Raw genomic sequence first — 23,563 nt, forward strand, 5'->3', positions numbered from 1 at the left:
CTTGGCGAGGCCTTGGTCGGTTTTGATTTGCCCTCTTTGGATTAGAAAGAGCATCACCAGTAGAAAACCTTTCGTACAAACGTTTAATGGTGTTCTTAGAAGGCGCACTTTCCACATTATTTAATTTTTTATACGCACGTTGAGTTTTCACAATTGACTTCTTTTGTAAATTTCAACAATTGTAAAAATCTGCTTGGACCGACGCTTGTATTTCATTAAGCGATCTGACGTCTCTGTCAAAAGATACAGGGTTGCCAGATGGGTTCGTCGAATATTAGCAACCCTGTATAGACTTTATTGTTTAGCATTTTTCGGATGCATGAGTTGCGTTGCTAATAGTACTATTTTTGGTAATAAAGTTATCGTCCACCTATTGATGCTTTTGATGAAATATATTGCAAGCATATATCACATTTCCTTTGCTAAGTTGAAATGAAATGTGTGAGCGTTCCTTATTGCACAGCACGCATAATTACGCTTCCAAACTTACATTTACACACATTTCTGTGTGGCTGCAATGCGTGTCCGCCAGCTATGGTCGATGTTTGCAAAATTCCAACTAAATAACTATGCAAGTGCAGACGTTTAGTGTTATTGTTGTTATATGAGTTCGTTATAGTTACTAATTGTTAGGTTGTGTTGTTGGTTTGTACGTTTGTACATACATAGGTATGTATGTAGGTGCGTAGGTATTTTGGACGGCGTTGAGGTTTTTATTCCTGCTTGAAATGCGCTCACATGGGAACAATACATGGGGCTGCGTTATCTATGCAAATGTATAGTATATACGCCATTACACATCATCGCACAAATATGCACAAATACTTTTACGCTCAAATATTTCCATGTATTTGTGACCACTCTGAGCTTATCCATTTACGAAAGCTTGCTACAATAGTAGTTTGGTTGCAAAAACGATTTGCAAATGCGCAACAGCTCGGAGTTGAAATAGAAATAACAGCAACAACTACAACAATATACACAAAAGCAACAACAACATTGCTCAACGACAACAACATAGTTGACAACAAAAACAGTAACAAAGTTATGGTATGTGCTGCTTCGCCAGATTGTGGCAGTTTAAAGTCATAGCTTAGGCGCAGTGCAGCCCGTACATTTTTGTTGTTATTGCAATATTTGCCAAATTGCATGGCGAAGGTGTTACTCATTGCCGCCGCCATTGTTTTTATGTACCTACATACGTGTGTGTATGCATGTGAAAGCTGGCGCATTTTCGGCTAGCCAAAAAGGGGTGCAGTTAACGGTGGTAAGGGGATTTAGATAGTATGCACCTACATATTCACATATGCATGTATGTATGTATGTTTGTGTGTGTAAGTATGCCCGATATTGTGTAGGGGAATCGTCGTGCGAGTGTCTCGGCTAAATGGAACGAACGCAGGAGCTACGACCGTGTGAATTCGCATGTGTGAGTGTGTGTGTATAGCACATTCAAATAGTGCTTAGGCAGCCCATTGAGGTTTTCGGGGTCATTTATCGCGTCTGCTGGTCAGAGCAGGCAAACCATCCTATACATACATACACACGCATACATATATGTGTTCATAGATACACATAATGATAAATATGTTGAAATGTAGATGTGTGCTTAAAAATTTACATATCTATGCATGTGTGGGCACACAGACAGCATTACAAACGGTTTTGCCACAGTTGCTGGACGGTGGTAAGCTTTCGATTTGCGAAGGCACTACATACATACATATCTATAGTTATGGTTTTGCATTTGGGTGCTTGGCAAGTGCATATGTGTCTTTGCAAATATGTTACTCATTTTATTTATTTACTCACAAGTGTCTGGCCACATGCCACAAGCCTACATAGAGCAACCGATTCAGTGGCTTTCGCTGCTATTCACCACTTTTGAGGGCGAATGCGCCTATTATCTCTATATGGATGTATATATGCACATATATGTATGTATAGTTACATGTAAATTTGTTGCGAATGCACAAAAATGTGGCAAGCAATGGTAGCAAAACTATTGATTTCTTTAAAGCGCCTCTCATAGCAAATGAATTTAACATTTATGTAGCAAATTTTTATTAGATAAAAATTTTCGGCGTTCAATTTAATGGTACAAAATACGAGTCGAAAAATTGGCTTGGTGGTTATTTTCAAATGTTTCATATTTATTCTAGCCGCTGTGATATTTTAAAGTTGTTTTACCTGGTCTCTACACACATAAAATTGAACGCCTAATGTGTATTTTTAAGTAACTCTGAATAGTCATTTTGTTTTTTTTCTTAGTTGCCTGTGTGCCCTGCTACCTTCGAGCGTTTATGCTTTCTTACTAAATTGTTTCTTAGCTTTCATCATATCAAATTTGTGATTCAACACTATTTGAGTTGTTTGCTGCTAAATTTAATTTTATATTTTCTATGTTTTTTAATTAAAACATTTTTTTTTTATTTCTCTAATTTTTTCGGTTTACTTCGGCACACACCCATATTTATTTGGTGTTAAGCAATTAATTTTTGTTGCGTGTCATTTGGTTATTTGGACGAATGTCGCTTCCGTCTGTTATTTTCAAGGCGTCCTATATGAGAATAGCTATTAGAAATTCTCCGCCCACTACAAAACCATTTTTTTTTTCATGCGCACAGTCAGATGTTTATGCGAAGATATATTTATCGTTTGACACACACAAATGGAATCGAGCATCAAAAGATTAAGTAATAATTAAAATAGAAATGTTTTTCATACATTTTTGTGGCATGTTTTCATGTTTTCTATGCCACTTAATATATATATATTACGGCGCCTTAGCTTAATTTGCTTCCATTCGTTTTGATTGCAATTTGAAAATTTTCTTAGACAGCCCTCGGACGCTTATGCGTGTCGAATAGCGATTAAAGATCAGCTTAAGAACTGCTCCAAAATTAGTAATTTGTAGTGTACAGTTGAAGTGAAGGGTCAATGTTTTGCTGAGTTCGTACAAAAATAGCTTTTAAGTTTTTGTAGTGGTGCGTGCGTGTAAGAGCTCTTTTGAGCGGTAAAAGTATATTTTCACTTTTTTAGCGAATAAAATTTGTTTCGAGTAGTTTTTAATTTTTTTTTTTTTGATTAATTTTATGGAGCATATTTGGCCGCCGCAGTAGACTACCATTCGGTAGGGCTCGGGCTCGAAACCCATTGTGGTCATGAAACAACAGATGGTGGAAAAAGTTTTTTTCTAGTAGTGGTTGCCCTTTTACAAGCAATGGCGAACCACTGAATGTGTTTATGTTAGGTGTTTGGCCGAGCTCCTCCTCCTGCAAAAGCTCCTCATAAAAAACCAGCTGCTGTTCGGAGGCGGCATAAAGTTATGGATCAACATCAAGGCGCACCATTCATTGTGTGAGGAAAAGCTTGGTAAAACACGCAACAAAGGGTGTAAGTGCCAATTATATACATAGAAGCATATATATGCAAATTTTTTTTATTATTTATTTTTTTTATTATTTATTATTTTTGATTTATTTATTTAATTTTATTTTTTTAATTTAATTATAGTGGCAATCAATTTTATTTTTTGTATTAATTTTCCACCCCATTACAAACTTATAGTTCAATGGTCCTTGGAGTAAAGCTTCTGTTCAAATAAATTTGTAGACAACAATGACATTTTAAATAGTTCTAGCAAAGCAATAAATAAACACTGAAGATTGGCACATTTTTGTTTTCAACAATTTATAATTTATTGCTTTAAAATATGTATTATATAAATTTAAATAAATATACAAATCGCTGGAATACTTGAGAGAAATAAAGAGTCTAAATCTGTAAAAAATAATCAGCCGAAATCCTATTTCAAAATTCTACCTATGTGCATATATTAAAAATAAGTGGACGACATACAAAGCAAATTAATGGGTATATTTTATTTGAAAATTTTCAAATCAACGCATGACACACAAAAGTCGCTTTTGAAAAATTTATGAATAAATTTTTAGAAAATTATTTAACTGCTTTGAAACGCACAAATGACATTTCAAATTAAGTGTTTTTGAAAGAAAAAATCAAAAGAATGTAAAAAATTGTTGCGTCCAAGAAATTATACAAATTAAAAACAAGAAAAAGTGGTATAAAAATTTGTTGTAGAAAAACACTCATTTACTACGCAAATATTTGAAAGCGCAGTGACGTTATTTTATATTTTTCTTATACTTTTTTCCACTATCTTAGTGTTCTGAAGTGTTCACATTTTTTAGGGCATTTGCTTCATTATTTCCATCAAAAATTGTCGACGGAAATTTGGAATACTTATAATTAAATCGATATGTGTGTGTACCCAAATATAAAATAGAAAATTTTGCATGTCTGATAAATTTCTTTATGTCACTGAAAAAGTGTTGCTTAGATTTCTGTTCGAAATGGTTTGCTACGGCTACTTCACAGATCCCAACTGTAGGCTAGGTGCCTAATTTCGGTGAATCTACTCACTAAACGAGTTTTACGAGTAGGCTTGTTATCTTAAAGAAATCGAGCTCCCCGCGCCAATTCGTCTCGTGCCTGTTGCAATATATTATATTTGTCGTAGTACCCTCTAGGCAAATAATCAATTAATAAAATTCTCTCGCTATTAATAAAATGGTAGCCATAATCTTCGACCTTAACTTTTCTACTATTTTTTTTTTTTTGCTGCTCTTTCTCCCCTGTACTACTGTCCACTGCATTGTTTTTTGCATATGCGGACCTACGGATCATACTGACGAATTTAGGTTTTATCGACAGTCACATTGCGGCTGCAAATCGTCACTGGTTGCCGAGCATTCGCAGATCTCAATATGCACATTTTTTTTTTCATATGAAAATGTTCATGTAAATTCTCTCCAATGCATTACTTGTAATTTGTAGTTCTTCTGGTAACCGCCAGCATTTAATTGTCCGACCTTTTGAATTGTGACCTTTGGTTACTATCGTGAGCCGTCTTCGCAGCTCTCTCTTTCTCGTATAAATAGCCGAACCTACTTTTTTACCGTTAAATTTGAAGATGCAAAATCCTCAAAAACCGGTAACATATCTCAAAAAATATTTGGGAGTATTTTCTTTGTTAATTAAATAAAAAAAAATCGAGAATTTGATTGCTCCAGAAATAGCTGTTAGTGAACCAAATAAAAAAAGGGCTGTTATTTATACTATCAATGAGTGACACAATTTGTATTATATATCAGTAACAAATGATGAAAATTGCTAAGTACCTTAGCTCGTAGTATTATCAGCTGCTCCTCGTACTTCGTAAAGATTGTAAATTTCATTGAGATCAAAGTTCCACACAAGTTTGCATAGATTTGTAACGTTTGCAAGTACTTATCTGGCACGCGGAGTTTGTTGGCGCAAGCGTGGTACGTGTTAGCGTAGAATTATTTAACAACAAATTTCGAAAAATAAAAACAAAAAACTTTTAACCATGACAAAAAATAGAAAACTTAACCAACCAGCAGCGAAGACATTGCCTTTGTTCTTAGTCAAGTTAACTGCCTCTCGGCTAGACTGTTAGTTTGTGCAACCGCCAGCGTTGATGAGGAAGACGAAAGTACAGAAAATATATGGAATAGAAGTTACTTAAAAATACTAAAATAAATTGCGTGCTGATGGCTCATTTAATTTAATGAGCAGCGTGCAACTTGTCTAAATGATTTTTGTGTTATAATTTGGCGCGTTTTTGTTTCTCTTCTTAGAGTTGCTGTTTTTTGTTTTTTTTTTTTTTTTTTGAAACGGTCTTCGCTATTCGGTCTATGCTTTATTTCATATGTACTATTTTCTTACGGTACAAAAAAACTTACATGCTATACCTGAACGTTTTATAACTTTTCACTTTAGCTTATTTTCATAAATTCATTAGTTTTTTTTTTTACTTTATGCCTTCTTTATGCGGCGAATTTGTCTATTGTAGCCCCTTAAATGCCTTAATGATGAGTTTAAAGCGTTCAACGCACGCTTTTTCAATAGCTCATCTTAGTTTACGTGTTTTTTTGAAAGTTTTGGTCAACTTTTTATTGCTGTTTTTTAATACATTTTCGCACATAAACGTGATGCGCTGAAGTTTTCAAGTTCAATAAGCGCTTGAAATATGTGCGCTTTTTTCTTCCTGTAGTTCGGTTTTTCGCTATTTGATCTCATTTACTTCGTTACTTTTATGAATTTTGGTAATGCGTTCAAATAAACATTTCCTTTGTTAAAATTAATTTCCTGAAATATTTGCTAGTACAAACGCTGCGCTGGAGAAGCGAATTGAACGGGAAAAAGGTCACTGACACAGCGAAAAACAATTGGCGCACAAAAAACTTATGCGAGTGGCTAATTTTGAGAGGAATTAAGAAAATTCGTATGCAGTATAAGAGACTCTAAGCGGAAAGTAGCATTATTTATCTCGCGTATCCTAATCAATTAGAACTCTAGGCCTCCATATCTAGCACGTTTAGATATTTATTAAATATATGTATTAATTTTATTAATTACTCATACAAAAATAAACTATATTAACAAAGTTACTTGCAGACTATTTAGATATAGGTGCCTCACTTAATTTAACAATAATTTGAAATTAGACTGGGGCATGGGAAAATCTGTGGCAAAAAAATGTAAGGGAACATTAACTTCATTCGGGATTCTCTCGTTAGGCTTCTAGCCTAGGAGCATTGGAAGCATAGATGCATGCACCCATCGTTTATATTAGGTCTGAAGCTGCATATGTTGCTATTTTGTGTTATTTTGTGTTCTCATAATCCAATCTAAGTATCTTCGTGCTTTTATGCTGCTCGTATTTTTCTCATATAATCGCACCGGTTAGAAACATTTTCCGCTTATAAGCACTAGAAAAACAGTAAGAAAATATCATCTATTTAAATATATAAATATAAGCATTTCCGCCTATAAGCACAGAAAAATTGGCCGTCTTTCCGGCTTATAGCACTGAGTTTTAATTTTGCACTTATCTCTACAAATAAATTTATGCTTAAGGTTGTTGATATTGAGCAGTATCTACTATTTCGGCCTCACTACAATCAGTGGAAAATAACAACCTTTTTGAAACTACTAACTAACAAAATCGTACATGGTACAAGGTGGCACAAAATTAATCATCCGTTTCGTATGAATTTTTAAAAATTTCTACTTCTTACTTTTTGCTAAATAAATAAAACGATTTGACTAATGGAAATCTTTAATTTATCCTTTATGCACTCTATTTCTTGTCTGTTTGTAGATATAATGCAGTACTTTAGTGCATAAGTGTCAATTTTAATTGGCAAAAATTATTATTTTTTTATTGACGCATTAATCACCTAACTGATTTTGGTCGAGTTCAACAAAGCGTGCAAGTCGTTTCTTTCAAGTGCTAACTGACGTCAATTAGAAACACTAAGTTAAACCAACTGCTTCTCCACTTGGTCCTTTTCCTCTGCTACCACACTCGGGTCGTATCGAATACTTTCAGAAACCAACGATACGAAATAAAAATATTGAAATTGAGCTCTTCCATAGTGAATGACATTTTCCATAAATTAAAGCTTTCAATTCACTAAAACTTGTAAATTTTCCATACAAAAATACTACGACAGCTACCATCCAAATATGTATTACAAATAGTTGAGCGTTCCGGAGATTGCGCTCAATTAACATTTTTCAAATTTTCGTATAACGATTTTCAAATTAAGCCAAAAAATGTCTCTCACCCGTGCGCCACCTCGCTGCTACGCGCTTAAACTGAGAACGTTCTGCTTTGCCATGACATATACATATGCACACACACATACATATTTACTCATATGAGTAGTGTAAGTAGCACACGCAAGCCTACGAGGAGCGAGCTAATTTAGCCTTTGAAAAATGCATTGCATTTAAGCGTCATTATTTTCAAAATTTACAAGTTAAAATCTGCCAGGGCAACAACACTTCGCAGAAGGCAAGAATTATTCTTCATTCATACGCAAAAAGAGTGAAAATGGCAAATGGTAAAGAAGGGCATTGGAACTACTGTAGGTGATGAAAGCGGGGAAAGCAGGGCAAGTACTGGACGCACGCAATGTCGTCATTAAGCTGCGCTTATTTAAATACACATGAAAATTGTGTTGTGTGGCGCAAGTTGAAATGTACAGGATTTGTGTACGTATGTAGGTAAGTTCGAACTTCGAAGTAGCACTTGCCACAATAGGTTGGGGGGACGGGGGAAATGAAGTAACTATAAAGCCGGAATGCGGAAGAGAAAACTGTAGTCGTACTTTAAAATTGAAGAAAAAGGTATTGAAGTATGCAGATCAGTAGTGGCACGATGCAACGTTTTGAAAGAACATTGTTTTATAAGAAACCGATATGTACAAACATACGTACATATGCATATCCTTGCCCGTAGCAATTAATTGCAGGCACTTGAGGAAAGGTGACCTTTTAAAGTAATGTGCATAATGGCAAAACTTGTTTAAAAAAACGTTTGTGTGTAAAAAAAAATATAAAGCGTTTTGGTTAAAAAAAACTTATCTTAATTTTAATTACATATTTGGCTTGAATATATTAAATTCTCTGCCATTTTATTGCCATTTTCTTACTTGGCTTGATAATTTTTCCATTTGGTTTGCTCTTTCGCTTGATTCCAAATATATATTTTCCTTTAAATTTATTGTGACTATTAAGTTTACCAATAGCATTCGCATATTTGTAAACCTTCACATAAAATGCGCGAACAGGCGCATTTTGCGGTTAACCTAAAAATTAAAATAACAGTCAAATTTGTTAGCTCCTTTTTTTTATATATACAATATAAATAAAATTACTTTACCTTCATGAAAATATATAGAATTTTTTTTTCAGTGCTACGCAAAAATGCAACGCTGCGGTTTCAACCATTTGACGTCCACAATAGACTGAACAATGAATGCATATAAACGCACAAATAAATTTACGTCACACGCACACGTAAGTGTGCATTTGTGTTTTGTGTGCGAAATAATCAAATTAAATATAAAAATTGCTTCCCGCCAGCAACAACAACAACGAGGGCGACAACAAATATTCATACACATGTACGTATATATATTTTACACGAAATACAGAGTTTAAAATTCAACCATTTGTATAATTCCATGAGCGGCCAGCTTGACTGGCTTGCCGGATAGTTGACTTTTGTTGTTGTTAATTTCGTTTTTCAGATTTTTCCTCATTGCCAATTTTGCGCTTTTTGTAATTTTATACCGCAGAATAGCGCAAAATTAACAACAACAATAAATATTATAATAAAATTAAACTGAAAGGAGCGGCGTAAAAAATGCAGCGGCAACAACAACAAAATAAAGGTACAAATTTACCGTATGTAAATAATAAAACCGCAACAAATGTCGCTGTAACATTGAACAACATTGAATGCTTGTGAGGCACATACACACACACGCACACATAACACCGGTACACATCCGAGTTGACTACAAAAATGCAATAAAATTTTCGTATGACACCGCGTGAGGAGTGACTGAGTGTGCGTGTGTGTCGGTAAGTATGTATGTATGTATAGGTATGAGAGTGTGCTTATAGGTAAGCTGCGCTGATACGCAGTTACTTTCCAACGCGCCGCAAAATGGCAAATGCGCGCAAAAATGGCAGCGTCAACAACAACCACCAAGCAATCGTACTGAAGGACTGCCGCCGCTCTGCTAGGATTGCCACTTTTAATTGTTGCTATTGCAATTCGTAGCCGTTGGCTGGTTGCAGCAGCAGTTAGTCGGCAAGCCACACAATTTTCATGGGTGTAAAATCGAAAATTAAACCACAAACGTAAATTTATTTGTTTTCAGCGTGAAATGAAAATGATAACTATAAAAATGCCGCATTGATAAGTTTGTGTGCAAGTGCATTTGCATATAGGTATGTACATATGTATATACATATGAACGTATGCATGTGTGAATGAGCAGATTTTCATGCACATATATGTCACTTGCAATAATTCTCTGGTTTATATTTGTGACACTTGCTTGCATTTTTCCCCCATCAAAGGTGTACTCTACTCTGCACACACACACATATAAACGCAAATGATCTGCGCATACATATTTTGACAATAACCGCTAAATTAACGCCATAAAAAATATAGATAAGCAACACGGAAATTGCCTTTAATGCGCTGGTAAGCCGCAACACATTTTAGTTGCACTTAATTTAGTTATAAGAGTAGGAAGAAAAATAAAAATTAAATAAAATAATATCGAAATAAAATCAAATAAAAATAAAAATAAAACAAAAATATTGTACAAAAATAAAAATGAAATTAAGAATATATGAATGAAAATAAAGTTTGAAAGTAGTTAAGCTGACGCAGTCAAAAAGTGAAGACGCAGTCAAAAAACGAATTGAATCATCTAATATGAAGCAAAATTTTCAAAATACTCAAATTTAAAAAAAAAATTTAAATAATAAAAATCAAATGGAAATAAACGCCGAGGCATCATAACAAGCTCATACATGCTTATGGATTATATATATACGAGTAATATAATTTTCTAGTTCCGAGGAGGAGCAAAATGCCACCTATGCTTTTTGATTAACTCAATTTAACTAGTTTTTTCGTGTACACCTCTAGTGTCATAAAGTAAAGCAAAAAATTACTTTTTAAATACCAAATGTGGATGTCAAATATAATTTATGATTATAATTTAAGAAATCCAATCTTGAAAATTTCTAAATACTAAGTATTTGATAAGATACATTTTACTAGTGCCTACATTATTTTCACACAAAATTTATTTTAATTGTTGCAGGAATTAAAAAAAAACATTTAATATTAAAATTTTATAATTCCTTTTAATTCTAGCTCACATTTTAGAATGTTTCAATTGTAATATTTGGCTAGTACTCAAACAACACAAAAAAAAATCAAAATATATTTTAAATTTGATTAAATTATATTAAAAACAGTTTAATTCAAGAAAAAATTAAATTAAAAAAATGTTCCACCTTTAAACTTTAATACAAAACCATAAAAAAATATATTTTAAATAAATATTTGCTAAATTACAAACAATTTAACTTAAAAAACAGTCGTGTGCGCATTAAATAAAATTATGTATTCATTTTTTAGACTTTACTTCCAAAGACATTAAAAAATATCAACTTTTGAAATAAAATTTAGTTCAACCGAATTTAGAACTTTTGAAGGAAGCTGTATATAACAAAACAAATATGTCAGAATAAAATGAAAATCCTATCAATTTTTGTCATACCTAATTGAAACTTCCGGGATTTGTGGCACTCAATTTAATTTGTTTACATACTTCGATTTAAGTATTCAAAAAAAAAAAAAATACTCTGCTGCTCACTTTTGAACGCTCAAATAGAAATTACACTGAAGACATGCACAATAATTCGGAAAATTGGCAAACGAAAAAAACCCGTCGCATACACGTAATTGCAGAGTTAAAATTTGTTTTTTAACAATTCAAAAATTCAATTTCAAATGCCAAAACTTAATCAAAAGTTAACAAACAACTGCAAATTTGTGGTTAGCAGACGCATCCCATTACTCACCAACTCATTATGCTCACATAAATCGCTTTTACTGCCTTTTTAAGCACTTTTTTCCACTAAATTTCTTTAACTTTTAATAAGAAAAAATATATTTGACTGCGCAACAATAGTCTGTAAATAAGTAAAATAAATTTCTGCTCCGCTTCGAAACCAAATCGAGTGCTCAGACGTATGTAGTTGCTAATGAAAACGTCGTTGTTCGTGGGACGAGGGGTAGCATTTCTGCCAACAACCGCAACGAGTCTCGAATTAAAGCATATCAAGTTCGTCTACTTTGTTACCACAGAAAATTAACAAGCTCATTGTTGTCTGCATTGAAATGCCAGAAAAGAAGAGATCTACTTTTGCCGATTCTTTTCTTATTTTTTTTTAGACCTTCTTTGTGAAGAAAACTCGCTAATACTTTGTACAAATAACACCAAACAATATCAACTAAACTATAAAGTTGCACTTTAGCAGCAAAACGTTAATACGACCACCAACAAAAGAAAACGAAAAAAAAAATACAACAATTTCCATTTCCAACAAAAGCCAAATGTTGATGAAACAAAGTAAACTTTCATTATGAAAAAGTTCTGACGAAAAAATGCAAAGTAATTGCGTGTAAATAAATAAAGGAGCCTTGATACAAACATATTCCATGTACAGACATACATACATATATAAGCATATGCACATGTTTCCTAACATATCTGTACAAGTATATTCAAATTAGTTGGCGCTTAGGTGCTGAGTTTCCAGTTTGAAAATTTAGTTCACATATTTTGCAATTGTATTTCGTTATTGGAAAATTTCACGATCACGTTTTCTGCCTTAACATTTAACTTGCACATGACAACCTGTGTGGGGCTGCAGTAGGGTAAATGATCAAGCCGCCGCTATTTTGCGTACTGGTGCTAACTTATTATCAATTTTCGAATGTTAATTCGCACATTTTCTGACGTTATTGTGGCCAACTACTGTAATCGCATAATTAAATTACTAAAAAAAAAAATTATGCGGCTTAAATTGTTAAATATTTTATACACAGTACACTTACTTCAAAATTAGCTTATGAGTAGTATTTAGAAAAAAAATTATAAGATTTTCAACAAAGGTCTAAGAAATATTTTTCAGAAAAAAAGAAAAATAACAACAAAAACACTTTTTAACATACTAATGAAGGCATTATAAATGCGAATCGGAAGCCAATATGTTTTTATTAATCACTTTTTAGGAAACAGTACTAGGAAACTCTGCTATGTAGGTCACGTAAAGATCGTCTTATTCGATTATTCATTAGCATATAGAGCCCGATTACTTTTAAATCATGCAGATTCAAGTACACAATTGCTTACATAAATATATGCATATCCATATGCGCCTATAATATATCACTTTCTTTCAGAAATATTTATTTTTTTTTTTAACTTTATTTTATATTCTGTGAATACTCATAATTCATAGAAGAACTTTTTCAAATATTTTACTTCATTTAGAAAGTGACATTGACTTAAGTAATAAAAGTATATTTCCTGTGAAATATCCTTTCTAGTAAACAAATTTAACTTTTAAGCTCTCAAATGAGCTGGTTCGGTGTTTTCCTTTGCAACCTTAACCCGCGCAATGGTGACATGAGAGACTGGAGCACGGGCCATTAGTGTGTGATTGAAGACGGTCTCAGTATTTGCTGGTTAAATATTTTTGCTCTCTTTTAAGGAATTTTTAAGGCCCGACGAATTTGGGCATTCGTCACGTACCACGGAGCGCTTACCAGGATGCGAAAAGAAATATTAAAAAAAGAAACAAAACTATGGGAAGAGTTTTTTTACACGCAGTTTTGGATGGACGGCATGATAAGTAACTGACGTAAAGTCTGGTGCTCAGACCGCTTTTGGACGATTTACAGCAGTACCGGAAAGGGATTGGTACTCAGATGGTAAGGGATAAAGGCTTTCGATGCTTCCTCCTCGTAAAGGAATAAATATACATCAGAAAAGTCCCAATTTCTAAACTTGCTTCATTTATTATATGTTATCTTTCTATTATATATCTTAATTATCTTCAAAAGCTTAGTTGCCAAAGTATGTATTTAAGTTCCTTAATTTTTTATTCAGATTAGAATACAAGTCAGAAGAAAATGTATTCTAAGTACACCTATTACCGCTTACCCTTTAAGCCTATGCATTGCCTACTCTTTGAATTTGTTATTGAAGTATTTAATGTATTTTTTATACACTTCGGAAGTTGTTCGCGCTAATTTCATTCCTATTAATTTATAAAATGTAATATCTAAAGTCGACTCGCCACATCAGTGAACATATTTGTCAGCAAAGTCTCGCAGGCGGCGTGTATTCTTTAAATCACAGTCATGTTTTATGGAGCAAAAGACGTGGACCTCAAAAATGAATTGGAAATTTTTCAAATATGAAAATAAAGTTTTAAAAATTAATAATAATTTTCTAAAAAATTCATACCGATTTAAAATTATGTACTCGGCATGGCAAGCAGATACATGACTCGAAAAAGAAAATAAACACGGCATTTCATCAATTCTATGAACAATTTTGCACTAAATCCAAATATGATAATCGCACTTTATAAAAGTCAAACGGTTTTCGAGATATTTCAAAAATTCGAAACAAAAAAGGAAAATTGTCAAATAGGTGAAAATATTGAGATGCTATCGTTTGTATATTTGTAAACTTAACTAAAAAAAGTAATAAGTATTGTACATAATTTTGCATAAGTTCCAAATTGCAGTGCTTTGAGGTGATCGCATCTTCCTGACCTTCATATTTTTTAAGTCAATTGGTAGCTGAAATAAAATGGAATAATCGACTATATGAGCTAACTGGTGATGCAATGGTTCTCAGGCGGTGACCCAACAACATATTTACAAAAGCACCATTATTGCGATAACAAAATTAAAATAACTTAACATTCGGTTCACTAAGAGAGAAAGATACTGAAAATGTAGTAGATTCACCATTTTTTAAAACTCAAAGCACCGAAAACCTTCAATATTTGGAAAACCGTTCTACTCTTATAATATGCGACTAGATTATTTGGATTCAATGGAAAATTTTACAAAGGATTGATGTATCAAAAGCCGTCGCTATGTGTGAAAATTGTATTCGAATTAAAAATTTGCTTCCTTGCCTTATGAAACAGATTGCTCGAAGAGTTCTTGAAAGCATGATTCAATTCATTGGAAAAACTCTTAGAAGCATAAGCAGCTCCCAAAATATTTTTAATTTGAATGAATATTGATTAAAGCTTTTCTTTATGCTATTTTGCTAATTTTATCGCTCTAGATAAAAAATTTTTGGTCGAACATGTTCGAGCACTCATTCACATAAATCATAATACGAGTAGCGAATTACGAGACTTTCACGGATCTCTTAAATTGCTGAAGATATTTATAGATATGCCGCGTTCATATAACGCTCTTTTACTTCAATAGTGTTATAGTTCAAAGAAATAAATTGTCGATAAAAAAGGCTTTAAAGTTTTTAAGTTGATAAGCCGCCTTAAGTAAAAGTGAAAATATATAAGTATAGTATATTTTCATCTAATGAAGTACTATTAAAGATATCGTCATGAAAAATAAGAGATTGTGGTCATTTCTGCATACTTATCTAAAAAAAAAATAATGAAAAATAGAGATTATTTAATAAACAAAAAAATCTTATTTAGATATTTTAGAATTTTTTTTCGATTATGTTACTATTTAAGTACTTGAATAAGTTGATTACTGAGAGTACTTTTTAAGTAGTTGAAACGAGGCTCAGCCAGCCACACTCCGGAAACTATGCCAGTTTTCAAAAATTAATAGAAAGCAATCGCAAATGCTAACCAATTCACATCAGTAGCTATAAATGAGATTGATTCCAAATTCACACACATTCAGTAGCTATAATTTTCTTTCTACAAATCCGACCGCCATTTTAGCAATAATTAACTTTACTTAAAATATTCGTATATTTGTTACTTTGACTTGTAGCCTGCTACGTTTTCCCAATTTGTTTTCTAGTTTTCTCAAGCTCTATCATCCCTGATCGATCCACCCTATTCAGGTAGCGAAATATAGGTCTGTTCAGAAACAATCAAAAAAGTCAAAAGAGTCATTCGGTAACCATGAAATCCGTATTCGAACTGTGACTAAGCAATTGGTATATCTTGCAGTGTTTTTTTGTTTTTTGACGGCATTGCATTTTGCTTGCCTATTTTTGAACACTAATATGTAGATAGTGAAGACAGAGTGAAATTTCTTGGGCGCCTCAACATGGCAACTGTCAATGCGCACATTATCATCTAACAAGCCGCATGTGGAATTAGTACACTAACGCAAATGATAAGCCAACAGCTAACCATGAACGGCCAAGCAGACAGCGCTGACGAGTAAAGGTAACTACGAAACGAAATCGAAGGAAAATTAATATTTTAAAGAAATTTCAGTTGCAAATATAGCACTTTTTATTATAACATTAATAAATATTAGTAAATATTTTAAGCAACTACTTCCACTGGTAAAGGGCCACTTTTCTTTCTGGAGAACGAATTAGTAATTTGTTATTTTTTCCTACTGCCCTATTCGATGAAGCGATTTTTGCTTTGCTGCCGCCCACGTTTAATTAGTAAATACACTTATGTATGTGCTTTAAAAAAACATACATACATATAATTATATGTACACATTGTGTACAGATATGAAGTCATTTAAATCGCCTCACTCAATCACTTAACAGGTCCGTGCAAGTATTTGCCAAGTATTTATTTAATTTTTTTTAATATTTTTTCAATTGAAATTTTCGTTCAACGTAGATACTTAATAAATATATTATATGTAGTAGCTACTTTGGTGCTGCTAACTTGCATTAAATAAGACGTTATAGCACATCGAATTTTGAGAAGAGCCGAAATGATGGAGAAAACGGATGGAAGCGATGGATTAAAGTTTAAAGCTAGACTGAGCTGCCGTGTGCGTTAGTTACGAAGTTAGCTTTTCATAAGTTCTTTACACAAACAGTGACACTATTTTCTTTAATTTTCAAATAAAATTTTCGCTTTTTGCGGTTATATACGCAATATTGGTTCCATTGCAAATGGGTTGTTCAGTCACCGCTTGAGAACCACTGCATCGCCGTTAGCTCAGTTAGTCGATTATTCCATTTTACTTCACTTATTTATTTACTTAAAAAATATAACGTTCAAGAATATGCGTTCATTCACCTCAAAGCAATGCAATTTTGTGCTTATGCAAAATTATGTACGTTTTTTTCCTTACAGTTAGCGGCAAACGATAGCACCTCAACATTTTAACCAGTTTTGCCTATTTTTCTATTTTTTTATTTTTTTGTTTCTTTTGAATTTTCATTATTTTTTTAAAAAGATAAACCTCGTTGTCTAACGAAACCATATAAAATCAAACATTCCGCAAAAATTAGAAAATTTCCACCAACTTTTCAACAAAATTTCACAGTTTTTAATTGGAATTTCTAGAAAACATTTTTGGTATGCAGTTATATAGCTTATTCAATATTAATATTTTTATATATTGTATATTTTTTTATTTCGTTGTTTTGGAGGAATATTGAAAATCCTGCATATGTTTTATTGTATGATATGTATGTAAAATTTAATTTTTTTTATATGGAGGAAAGTACATAACACTGAGCTCAACTTTTATAACAAGCCGATGATAGCCCCAGCTTCTAGTTGCCTTGCTACTATAATGTAATTATTTATATTTCATATAAAAATAAAAAAAAAAATAAGAAATATAGGAAATAATGAACATTCAAAAAATAACGATAAAAATTCTCAAAACTGTTCAAAATGTTCAGGTGATACGCATTGTAGCAGAGGTTGTACTCGTGATGTGATATGTATAACTCATTTACGTACTTCAATCGTGTTGTAATCGAAAAAAAAAATTATAAATTTTAATAAACGAAAAAAAAAAATTATAAATTTTAATTAATAAACTCTTTTTTTTTTTAACTAAACAAATTTATAGATTTTAACAATTTTTTAGAAATAAAAAGTCTAAATTTTAACAAACAACAATAATAACAATAACTTTAATAAACTTATTCTTTTAAGTAAAAAAATGTGTATATTTTAATGATACTTTTTTTATTAAAAAAAATTCTAAATTTTAATAACTCTTTTTTTAAAGAAGGATTAAAAAAGGACAATAATCTTTTATCTTATGCTGTGTACAAAAACCATGGCGATATCTTTTTGTAGTATCCCATTAGTTGAAAATATGAAATCACTTTTTTGAATGTACATTTTTTTTTCGGAAAGTGTTTTTTTTTTATATGAGGAATGTTTGTAAGGTTCTGTGAGATATGACACTATTGAGGCAAATGAGTGATCCATACAGGAATTGAAATTGCTTAAATAAATTAGACTATTAGCTGACCGCAAAAATCTCTTATATGGCTCAAGATTTGTTTGGACTGTGATTGCTGGACATGCAGTTACAAAAAAAAACATGTTTGTTAGAAAACCTACACAGGAAAATATCTAAATTTTTGAATTGAAATTTTTTATTTTTAATTATTTTGCATTTAATAACGAGTTTACTATACTGGCGTACTCAAAAATGCCAGTTCTTAAATTTTTGAAAATTCACTTTTCTCACTTTTAAATGTTTTGCTTTTCGTGGCAGGTTTGCTTAACACATTTAGCGTTTTTCTAACACCAACTATTTTATATCTCTCTGGAAAACAGTGTGAATAAACACTTAAAAAAAATAATCAAAATGCATATTTTCCACTGGACTCCTACTAAAACTTTCTTCAACATTATTTTCTTTTAAATCTGCTGATTGTGTTTAGCAAATTTGCGTATTTTACGCTCATTAAAAGCAAAAAAAAATACCTACGGACTATCCAAAATCTGTTTTCATTAAATTTTTATAATTAAATTTCTATAAATTTTGAAAACATCTAATAGCATTTTTTTGTTTTAAGAAATTCCTGAGTGTGGTTGGTTAACAAAATTATTCTAAATTCAGCGAAGGCAATGCATTTATTTGTTTTTTTTTTTAATTCCCTGGACACTTTTAAAATATTTCTTTGTTGCATATTTCCTCTGGTATTCTTCAGTTTTGACCACTCCCTTTTCAATTCCTTTCAAACAATTCATTTGCACGAAAACTAGTGCTTTTCAGCCTTTTATTAGAAAATATTTCTAACTTTGTGGTGCATCTTTCACTAGTTAAAGCTGTAGTTTCTTAAAAATTTGGCAGTGGCGTCAATTTGCGAACTTAAAAAAATTATGTGCACCTACACTATTGGTACATCTTTTTTTGGCAAATGCCTCAAAATCAAAATTACGCTCACTAATAACCCATTTTAAACACTTTCACGAGGTTTTCAACATTTTACAAAAAAAAACATTTCTACACGTCAGTTTGCGCCTATTACTGTTTTTATTTCAAATATTTCAAATTTTTTACGAAATTAATGCATTCTAGCGATTGGCTGAGTATTTTGAAGTGAACTTTTACTTTGTCCTACTTGTCTCTTATCGCTGAGTAAGTTAAAGTTACAAAGTTAAAAAATAATAGTTTTCCAATAAGTTGAAAGGCTGTTGAATGTATCAAAATTGCATGCCAAAATGTTTTCGAGATTATGTCTTTCGGCAAATTTCCTCGAATTTGTATTCTGACTTGCAATAAGCGAAAGAAATTGGTTGGGTAGTATGAGAAATTTTGTGTTGCAGGTAACGAAGCATTTGGCAAGCCGTTGGTGTATGCAGGTATGCATATTTTGCATTAGAAAATCAGAAAAGAAGCATTGCACTAATAGGATTCGAAAAATACTATGCATTCCATAGCATGTATGGAGTTGAGCATTAAAGAGATTTTTTTTTGCTTGTTGTTTTTTTTTGCTACAATTTGGGCTTAGTGTAATATCACTGACAAGACTCTTGTGAGCCCATTAAAGGTGCAGTGGTTTCGAAATGCTCATTTTTCGTGCACTCTGACTTTTCTTGAAGAAAACTCACCCTCTCACTAAATAAGCGGCAGTTCCAACAATAAAATTCGCAACTAGTCAGCAATTTTAATCAATTTTATCAGTTTTACACACTTCCAACACAGTTTTCAAAAAAAACAAAAATATTTTTCTGATTAAACAAATTTACCGTCGCTAAATGCATGCGACAAAAGCAACTGATCTGTGGCCTCAAATTAGTCTGAAATTCACTTTTTTCCTCACACGACATTATTAACTTAAAATGATGAATAATAAAGTAATTTCTTTAGTACTTACCCTAGGTTGAGCCATTAATGCTCTGGGAGCGATGTCCAGCCCGACCTGTGCCACTTTTGCAAGCAGCACACGCTGTGCAACGTTTGCCGACTTGTGGGTTTCCCTGTGAGGTGTTGAGTTTGGTGGGTGCGGGCTTTGCTGTGTGGCTGGCTCGCAAGTCCACTGTACGCTCCTTATCTATAGTATTTTTTAATTTTTTTCTTATTTGTTTTTGTAATTTTAGGAACACTTCACTGCAGTTTTCATACGTCTCCTTAGTTGCATGTATTCATGTAGCAGCAACTATGTATGCATGAATTTCTAGACAATTTTTCTTCTTCAGTTTTGTTCACTTTGCTTCTTTTTTTTTACTTCAACACAACAGGCACATTTGTTTGCAATATTTTTGTGGTTGGAAAGAATGATGAGATATTAGATTTATTTTTGTGTTTTTATTTTTGGTTACTTTGTTAAGCGACACACGCGACGGTAAAACGCGACGAAACGAATAGTAATTGTTGCAAGTAAAATATTTGTTAAATATACTTTCCGCTGTTTATATTTGTATTGCAGTTGATTGTTGTGTAATTGTTGCTGCTTTTCTCTAACTTAATCCTTTTTTCTTGTTCTTAAAGTGTACTTTATAGTTATTTAATTTTTAAAATCGTATACAATGCTTGTTTGTATATGTAGTTGTGGAATAATTTTGTGTACTTTATAAATTTATAATAATTTTTTATTGTAATTTTAATTTTTATATTTCTTTTTATTTGTTTTATTTGTTTGTTTAGCGCTAAGGGCTCGTATATAATTTTGTGTTTTAGTATACTTGATTGCTTCGGGATTGGTTGGTTTGTTTCAGCGACTTGGCATTTGGCTTCCTCGCAACTGTCCGTTGCGTTCTGACGTCTGCTTTTGTTCTTGTTGTTGCTATTATTTTGTTTTTGTGTATATGTAGTACTGTTGCAGCTGTCATAAATATCTTATTATTAGCTGCTTATTGTAGTTGTTGTTCACAGTATTTCTTGCCGCCAGTACCGCCAATGCTTTGCTTGTTATACTCGTCGTTGTTCTTGTTGTAGTTGCTCGTATACAAAGTTGCCGTGGAAAAGTTAAGTTGCTTTGTTTTGTAGGTAAAATTTCTTGAACGCCTCTTTGTCTTGTTGTTGCTTGCTTGCGAAAATTTCCAATTGGATTTCAGAGGTTTTGTTTCTTCGTCTTGTTTTAGTAGTAGTTGTTGTTGTTAGCGTGTATATGCTCACAAATATCACAGCTTCATCGACGTTCACTCGCTTTCCGCTACGACATCTACTTCAAAGGAATTTTCGCTTACTCTTCTCTATTCCTTACGCTTTCGCTTTTCCTTTGACTTTTGGACTACTTCTTATTTTTGTATAAAATGATTACTTCTGCTTTGCTACAAAACACATACAATTGCTAAACATAAATTTTAAAGTGGAAATTTGTCACGAACTTTTGCACAACTTTTTCGCCTCACCGAATCAAACGTCAGTTCTTTTGCGCGATTTTTTCGACGATTAGGACGACAACCGTGTTTCACGCTAATTACCGACGCGTTTCACTAACTGACACGACAAAGGAGGTTCGCAGTGCTGCAGGCGCTTACAGTTTTCGTAGTGCACACAAACTTTTGGCTTCACATCAAGCAAAAACGAAAAATTGTTCAGGAAAAACTTTGTGTAAAAAATTCCTGCTACTGCAACTGTTGGATGAATTTGCAGTATGTATAAGGATATTAAAAAAAAGTATATATTTTTTTAAAACAAAAGGCGTCACACAAAATAAAAAATCCAAATACACCTTAAGCTGTTCTGGCTGTTTTTGTATTATTTCATTTGAATACTAGTTTTTATTTTATTTTATTTTTTTTTTTGCAGAATCTACGCGTGGCGAGTTGAACCGCAATTAATCAAAAACAAATTGTTGTTGTTTTTACGCGCCACATTCACGGCAGACTGTTTTAAATTTTTGTTACTTGATTTTTGTTTGTTTACTATCTAATTTGCGTTTGTTGTTTCATTTGCGCGTAGAGTGGCAGCAGCAACTTGCAAATGATTTGTGTTCTACGGCTGAGTTATCTGCCTGACTGCTTGACTCGCGCGACCTGCTGCTGCACTCTTGAATATTAGCTGAAGAAAACACCAAATGCACGCGCACTTCGCAGAACGCACCTACACGCCGACTAACTGATTGCGGCTGACGAACTGGCTGACTACTCTCTGTCCAACGCCTGCCTGTGCGTTTCAACGCTCGCCGCCTCAGAATCCTGCCCAATTCGCAATAGTCCTGCTAATGCATTCTAATCGCTCCACTAGCGACGGCAATGCAGAAGCGTGCAATGTTCGGCGTTCTTATTTTTCTGTTCGTTAAAGGCGCGCAACAGCTACAGTAATAAATTTTCTTCTGCTGAATATATACCAAATATTTTGCATGCACCGCGTAGCATGAAGTCTTTTTTTTATTTTACTATTATTAGATTATCTTTGTTTTCATTTGATTTAATAAAATAAATAATACTTTACGCGTTATGCAGTATATTTCCAATTATAGTACTTATTTTCCGTTACAATCGCGTTACGCGTTACCGTTGTAGAAGGTCGAACAGTAGAGTAGAATTTTCGTTTTGTTATTGTTGCGATTTTTTGTTTGGGAAAAATGAATTGGAAATTACGCTTATTATATTTCGTTCTCTACACAGCACACGTTGTACGCGTTTCGAAGGCAAACACACACTGGGCTTGTCAATCACAACGCCAACTACACTTGGCGGGGGTAAATAATAGCCGCTGCCGACGACACACCGATAGGCAGATAAACACATACATGCTCGTCACTCGTCCGCAAAGGAACGCGCTCGCACTCAGCAACTTTGAAGTATTGCAAGTAGCAGCAGATAGTAAGCAGCGGTGCAGCAACAACTACAACGCTGCTTGCGAAATGAATGAGCCAAGCGCCCAACAGCCAAGCATACGCAGCAGATAGATGGATGGCTAGATGAATGACTCGACGGCGTAGGAAAGAAAGAACGGCCGTAGCGCCGTTAACGGATAGCGCGTTTCAAGTGCAAGCAGGCGCATTGCGAGTAGAGCAACAATTGTGCCATTAAAAATGTGCAAAAGAGATCGCAGGAAGCGCGCGCCTCGTTAGTATGAATGAGATAGCATGCTGTTGGTGGTAGTTGTTTAAGAAGCTAATAAGAAGAAGAAGTGTGAGTAGAAACAACAGCTTTGAAAGGTAAACATATGCGTCAGCGCTGCGCCAGGGTAAGGAGAGTAATTGAGTGATTGAATATGGGTTGTGCATGTATTGCAGCGAAGAGCGAGTGGTTTAGAGAGCCAGTGTTTTGACAAGCAACATTTAAGAATATGATGAGAGCGTTGAAGAGTGCTGCTCACAGAGGCGCATATAAATTAACTCGCGGCGAATTCAAATGCACATTTCAAGTGTCGAAATTATCTTTTTGGCACCACGGCTCAATTTGGTAGCGCCATTTCACTCATCTTTGATAGAGCGCCAAATAATGTTGTTTAACGCTCTAATCGACGTCGAATTCGCTCTACTGTTGGTGCGCGCTCATAAAAGTAGGAATGACTGATTTGTTAGTACGCCTCTTGTGACATGCCCATAAGAAAAAGTAAAGTATAAGCGAAAATTACGATATTTCCGCTCATTTGTCGCATATCACCAAACAAAAATGCTCAACTGTGCTTTGTTTGTGCAAAATTTTGTTATTCTTACCACTTGCGTACGCACATTACACAAACAGTGATACGCTC

General features: G+C 33.3%; 1 protein-coding gene across 1 annotated transcript in view; it reads right to left on the reverse strand.

The window, feature by feature from the left end:
• LOC129253054 (homeobox protein homothorax-like) overlaps positions 1 to 22,725 on the reverse strand; it is a 109,320-nt gene extending 86,595 nt beyond the window's left edge. Inside the window, exon 1 of the mRNA XM_054891286.1 lies at positions 19,788 to 22,725. Coding sequence (XP_054747261.1) covers positions 19,788 to 19,802 — 15 coding nt within the window. The 5' untranslated portion in view covers positions 19,803 to 22,725. The remainder of the gene's footprint in view (positions 1 to 19,787) is intronic.
• Positions 22,726 to 23,563: the final 838 nt, after the last annotated feature.

The sequence above is a fragment of the Anastrepha obliqua genome, chromosome 1, assembly GCF_027943255.1.
Source record: "Anastrepha obliqua isolate idAnaObli1 chromosome 1, idAnaObli1_1.0, whole genome shotgun sequence".
In the NCBI taxonomy this organism is placed as follows: Eukaryota; Metazoa; Arthropoda; class Insecta; order Diptera; family Tephritidae; genus Anastrepha; species Anastrepha obliqua.